This window comes from Myripristis murdjan, chromosome 1, assembly GCF_902150065.1.
Source record: "Myripristis murdjan chromosome 1, fMyrMur1.1, whole genome shotgun sequence".
Taxonomy (NCBI): domain Eukaryota; kingdom Metazoa; phylum Chordata; class Actinopteri; order Holocentriformes; family Holocentridae; genus Myripristis; species Myripristis murdjan.
The window spans coordinates 6,824,520-6,831,330 of NC_043980.1; the positions used below are offsets into that span (position 1 = coordinate 6,824,520).

At 39.4% G+C, this 6,811-nt stretch overlaps 1 protein-coding gene across 1 annotated transcript in view; it reads left to right on the plus strand.

The window, feature by feature from the left end:
* LOC115365945 (metal transporter CNNM1-like) overlaps positions 1-3,649 on the plus strand; it is a 28,606-nt gene extending 24,957 nt beyond the window's left edge. The window contains exons 8-10 of the mRNA XM_030061183.1: positions 707-811; positions 1,960-2,064; positions 3,071-3,649. Of these exons, the coding sequence (XP_029917043.1) occupies positions 707-811; positions 1,960-2,064; positions 3,071-3,150 (290 nt within the window). The 3' untranslated portion in view covers positions 3,151-3,649. The remainder of the gene's footprint in view (positions 1-706; positions 812-1,959; positions 2,065-3,070) is intronic.
* The last annotated feature ends 3,162 nt before the right edge of the window (positions 3,650-6,811 follow it).

The following is a 6,811-nucleotide window of genomic DNA, read 5'->3' on the forward strand; positions in this document are numbered from 1 at the left end:
TCCATTTCACCTTAACTATTTCTATTACTTGTACCATTACTAATGCATTTTTTATTATTATTATTATTATTATTATAGTCAGTGTCAGTACTGGATCTCTATTTCCTTCTAGTAATAAAACCATTCCTATCTCTATTGTATGACATTTCACTTGATTTATAATTAAGTCCGAAATTGCCTCCGACCAATCAGAGGCCATTAAACAATCCTGATTTCCTGAAATGGGTTTTTCAGACATTAAGGGATGCACAGCAGGACAAACAGAGTTCAGTCACCTCAGCCAGGCAGATTAATGACAGAGTGAGGCAACACCAAAGAGAGGACAAGAAGTTCAACGTGAGGAAAGTGGAGGGAGACTTTGTTTTTTAGTGAGTAGTGACATTTTTTGCATTTATGTGTGTGTGTTTGATTTCCTAAGGCCATTTGGTCTTCACTTCTACATGGTCTTTGTTACAGGTTTGGTTTTGGGATTAGGGTTAACACTGGGATTAGGTTTGGGATTAGTTTTCAGGTAAAGGTAGGAGGGTTTGGGTTCAGGTAAGTTCAGTTTAACATAAGCTTGTAATGTTGAGATTTCAGGGTTAGGGTTTGAGTGTGGTTAGTGGAAGGTACATTCATACTCTGTTTTACTCTGGTTGGTGTGTGTGTGTGTGTGTGTGTGTGTGTGTGTGTGTGTGTGTGTGTGTGTGTGTGTGTGTGTGTGCAGGCAGTAAGTCGGACGGCCAGAAGAGTCCCAGTGACTCGGTGTTCCTCAGGATGGATGAGATCCCCTACATCAGGGAGGACCGCTCGGAGAGTGACGGAAACACCGGTAGGCCGACTGGTTTGCTGACTGGTTAAAAACATCCATTCAAACTGCACCGATAATACCCACAATGCACCGCTCCCTGTGTTGTAGCGATTACTGTTAAAGGTGTAAATCTTTGGCAAAAAAAATAGATTAAATCCAATTCCCAATTCACTAGTTGTCGATTCAAATTAAGAGTGTTTTTTTTTTTTATTATTATTATTATTATTCATTCAAACAATGATTCTGTGGAATAGTGTGAGACTTTTGTATATGTGAGTGTGAATTTTTTATTTTTTTTTAAGATAATGTAAAAAATATGACCAACAGGCTACTTCCACTACAGAATCCTTTATTATCAGTGGTAGTGATCAAACATGGGTCTGTAAGTGTGAATTAATAGTTGGTGTAGTTTATATTGTGGGGTTGGTGTCACAATGTCTAATTAAGTATTTTTCTATGATTTTTTTTATGCTATTTTCTATGATGTTTTTCTTATGCTTTGTTTTCTGTGATGTTTTTATGCGGTGTTTTTTTCTGTTGTTGCTGTATTTTGTATTTATTTTTACTGTAAGGCGACCTTGAGTGCCATGAAAGGCACCATAACAAATAAAATGTATTATTATTATTATTATTATTACTTTAATCAAACAACAGATTTACTTGGACATTATTTATTTTCCTTAAAAAAAAGTTGCAAATAACGAAAAAGGTGTGAATTGTGAATTGATTCGAAGCATTTAAACTCAGAATGATTCATTTCTCCAAGCACATGGATGCGGTTCGTCTGTTAAAGTTGATAATGGGATGCGTCGACATGCAGAGTGCTCTCTGTGGACAGAGTGCACTCTTGCTGCTGTTTAAGATCCACTTTGCTGTTAAATTTTAATTCCTGCGGGTGGAGAAGGAATCGCACCCGACACCAGAGCTTTATTTGAACAAACAGGAAGAATTCACAGCCTTGCAGTTAGTGGGGATGGAGCGCTCTTCTTTTCCTTTTCTTTTCCTGCTGCTGCCCCGCTTTGTGTTTTCGGCCGATAAGACACGTGGACTTCTCATTCAAAGCTTACCTTGTAGCTTTGAAGGCCTTTAATGTGCGCTGACTTCTACTTGTCTTTACATGACAGGTTCATGAAAATCTCTCTCTCTCTCTCTCTCCCTCGCTCGCTCAGACACAGCCTCTGTTCCCATAGAAACGGACACATCTCCCTTCATCAGCACCATGTCGCTCAGCGGCTCAGAGGACACACTGGGCAAGAAACTCCTGCTTAAACTCAGTTAGTCTCTCTCTCTCTCTCTCTCACACACACACATTCACACACATACACTGATCAAAAAGCATGTGTGAAGCCCTGTGTGTGTGTGTGTGTGTGTGTGTGTGTGTGCGTCTAGCTGCTGAAGGAAGAGTAACCCAGCAACCACTCATTCACTGAACCCTTTCTGTCCTCTCTCTCTCTCTCTGCCAAAAACCTGCTTGGTTTTCATTCACAACCACATTCACACACGAATATGCAAATATACATCCACATCCACTCTATCCACACATACACACACACACACACACACACACACACACACACCCTTGGCATGCTCGAGGCTTCCCCTGCAGGCCTTCCTTTCTTCCCCTCTCTGCCTGTGGAACTCAGTTTGTCTGATCCCCCATCATCTTTCGGTTTATTTCTTAAAATGCACTGAAACCTGCATGATGTTTTATTCATGTTTTATTCCTGATGCTCATTTTTCAAATCAGTTTCCCCTTTTTTTTAAAAAAAAAAAAACAACTTTGTTTCTCTCTGTTATGCCTTGATCTTTATGTTGTTCTGTAAAACACTCGGTATGTCGTTTGCTTGTTATTAACCTTTATGTGATGCAGAGAAATACGGAGAAAAGTAAGGCACTCCATCTTTGAATGAAGCAAAATAATTTAATAATTTATCCTTTGAGTGAATGAGTGAATGTGAAAGCCTCCATTAGATTACGAAGGCATAAAGAGTACAGTCGTGCATGACAGCTTTCCAGCCAGTCATAAACATCAGTGCGCTATGATAAACCATATCTATCATATTAATAAACATTTTTATTAACGTGTGGAGAGTATAATTTGTAAGCCAAGGCATTTGTGTAGCACCACAATCTTTCATTTGTGCAGGTAATTTGTCACACACATTGCAATCTGGACATTGCACGTAGCCGTAATGCCATTTCAAGAATATTTTGATTCATTACTCCAGTGATTTTAATTTGCCTGCTTCTGGTTTCTGATTGGTCTCTTTGTCCCCTCAGGCCACAAGAAGAGGAAAAAGTCTCGCGAGGGAGAGAAAACTCCGGAGGACAATTCAGAACAGCCGCTGGTGAAAACCTAGCGGCGTGTTTGTGTGTGTGTGTGTGTTTGATACAGACAAGGAAGGCAGAGAACAGACTAACACACCGTCAGCGGACGATTCTTTAGACTGGAAAGACGATGTGCTGGTTGGCTAAAACGTCAAACTATCAGAGTTTTATCTGAGAAGGTGGAGCCTCGGAGGTGTTTTTACGACGACGCCCTTCTAATAAAAAAAAAAAGAATGACTGCGAATGTAACGGGTTTGTGGAATAAGTTATAGGAGTTTTTCTACACTGCACACCCTCCTCACGTGCGCTCACCTCTCCCGTGGAGCTGAAGGAACAGGTGTTTGATGAAGACTCAGTCACAGGACACCAAAGATGTCGCTATTTTTTCATATCGCTCACGACTGCGCCAGAGAAATCCCCACCGAAGCGAACCCCGCCTGTTTGCTGCAACGTCTGCAAGCTCTTGATATGAACAGTGTTATGTACCGTACTGCTGCTTTCCCTTTACATTACCACTGACCGCATCCCAAAAATGTCATTTTCCTCCCGATGAGGCAGTCATCACATCAGTACAATGTGAAAATCAACCGAGAACATGCTTGCAATAAGGAATCGATGAAAAGGGACGTTGTGCTTCTTCATTAACGTGATAATGATAGCCTACTTTATACCTGCACTGACTTTAACGAGGGAGGAAATATTAAAAAGCCGTTATTGTAGTGGCTAAATCATAAGAAAAGCCGACATCAACCAACAGGAGGCCATCATATGACCTAGAGCAGTGGCTCCCAAACGTTTTTCAGTGATGTACTCCCTTTGAAATATATATTTTTTTTTCAGCCATGTATCCCCTGACCAGAGCAAAACAAACCAAAAAGGCTGTATAGAGAAGTCCAACCAGGCTCCATTAGTGTGTGAAACAACCACTTGACACTGAGGAGATTTTTTTTTCAGCTGTTTTTGCTTCTTTTTCTTTTCTTTATCCTTGTTTTCAGCTGTATCGCTTGTCTTCCCGGTCAGAGCGAACGAACGTCCTCGCTCGATGACCACGGCAGCAGATTTAAAGCACAAACACACACATCTGACACCTTCAGGAATATAAGGAATATAACAACTTATTATAGCATAGGCTACTTAGTTTAGGAATTATGCATGGCTAATATTTTTTTAGACTACATTTTTTTTTAAATTTCACATACCCCCCTGCAGTACTCAAATGTACCCCTAGGGGCACGTGAACCTCCACTGGAGAACTACAGTGCGGATCGGGCTGCATATTTTTGTCTGAACTCAGTCCAAGCCAGAGTTTTTTCTTGTCCTCCATCAGCAGGTTAAATTTACCGCCTGAAACAGCCTGCATGTTGCCTTCAGTGTCATCACGTAAACTCCAGCAGTACACACAAAGTTGCCCAGAACAGACAGTAGATCCATCCTGTTGCACTAAAATAACCTGACCTGAATTCAATTTTCAAAAGTTTTTGTCAGAACCTGCGAACCTGCGTATCCAGAGCTACAGACCTAGAGAATATGTGACATGACAATACAGGGGAAAAACACCAAGAGATTACACCAAGAAAATATAAATATTGTAAATGGAAAATAGATATCCATATTTAAGTTTGAGACTAAAAAAGAGAGAGCCCATGCAGGAATAATTACAATAAACAGGTGAAGTCTATATCTTTATTGAGACTAGACGATGCACAACAGACTTCTTGTTGCTTTTATATTAAGTATTTTCAGATTTATAAATCGCAGGTGAATGCAACAGTCCTCTTTTGTTACACCTGGAAACCCACCACACAACAGAATTTACCTCTCCGCCAGAAAATAGTCCCGGAAGAAAAGATTGTTTGTTTGTTTTTTTTGTACTAAACTCAAACATCCATGACTTTAAACCTTAAATGCATAAAGGTAAATCAGAAGATTGTAATTTTAAGGTATGTTTATTGTCTGAATGTGTGAATTTTAAAGAAAGAGGAACTGAGCCAGATTTAAAAGAGCTAAATAATAACAATAATAATAATGATAAGTATGTTATGCTGTGACACATGGTCAGTGGTAATGTAAGTCATGTGCTGTGCAGGAAATGGGTTAGAAAACAGCAGTATGAGTCTTCATGCTCATTCTTACCTGATATCATTCGACTGTCATATTACACCGGGACACTCACAGTAGATATCTGTTCATCAGTCTGCACTACAACTTATTTGGACGCTTTTTTTGTGGAGTGATGTTTAGTTGTTATAACCTTTAACATGCATTTTGTGTCCACGTTGTTTCAAAATCTAATGTCACTGGGTTTGTTTCCACCTGGCAGTAAACACCCAATTTCTCACCAAAATGTAGATTGTCACACATTCAAGGCCACCTCCTTCAGGAATATTTGCATCCTTTAAAGCAATACTCCAGCGTTTTGGGTTGAAATACCCCTTTATTGACTTCGCCAGGCTGAGACTAGATGTTTGATACCATTTTTTCCTCTGTACGCCCTGTGGTTCAGTTCCTATGGGTAGCATTTCATGTTAGCTTAGCATAAAGAGTTGAAGTCTATGGGAGTCGTTAGCCTAGCTCTGTCAAAGTGAAGAAAATAAACCTTACAGCAACACTTAAGCTGTTTTATTTACACAGTGAATCATAATAGTAATGTATACATCTTGGGATTTAAAAAAAAAAAATAGTTTTAGGAGAAATTGATGGTGGAACTGTAACCGTTCAACACATTTATTTATTTAATTAACTTCTCCAAAAATGACTCTCAATATTGTTTTTTTTTGTTTTTTTTAAAACTCCAAGATGTGTATTTCAAATCCACATGATCCACTGTGTAAATAAAACAGCTTCAGATGTGCTGTAAGGTTTATTTTTGTAATTTTGACGGAGCTAGGCTAACGACTCCCATAGACTTCAAGTCTTTATGCTAAGCTAACACAAAATGCTACCCATAGGAACTGAACTACTGGATGTACAGAGGAGAAAACGGTATCAAACATCTTATCTCAGGCTGGGGAAGTCGTGAAAAGGGTGTTTTTTCCCCAAAAACATTGGCGTATTCCTTTAAAGTGGTGATAAAGTTGCCATATCAGGGTCCTTATCTTGGGCAGCAGAGGCTGTGAACATCTTGTTATCTTCATGTTATTAATTAATGTTTTACTCTTGTGCTGCTTCTCACTGATCCATGTCTTCATGTAAACACATCTGATTTGCACACCAGCTAATGTAATTAGTAGAAACAAATGTTAGCGTTTTATTGGTCGCATGTAAACATTAGCATTGATCGCTTTCTTAAAATTAGCCTATTAGCCGGTTATCAACCTAACAGTTTGTTCAGGTCGAGTGCTTTGGAGTCACGGCTGCCAGCAACCATAACATAATGTTTTGTGTCAGCCTACGCACTTTTACTGACATATTGACAGCACAACACCACAACAATATTTCAGCAAATTTTTCCAGCTGTCTCCTTTTCTGTTCCACGTGCTCTAGCTCCAGATTATCTAATCTTAATTTGCACTTCGCCTCCATGATGGCGATTTGTGATGCAGCTGCGAAGCCTTGATGAAAGTGTATAAAATATAAATGAATGCTATTCTTTGAACTATATTGTCTCTTTGTTTAAGCTGGGATGAAACAGGCCTCCTGGCTGCATGAATTAATTATGAATATGGAGGCTGTGAGGGCGGGACAGAGTTTATA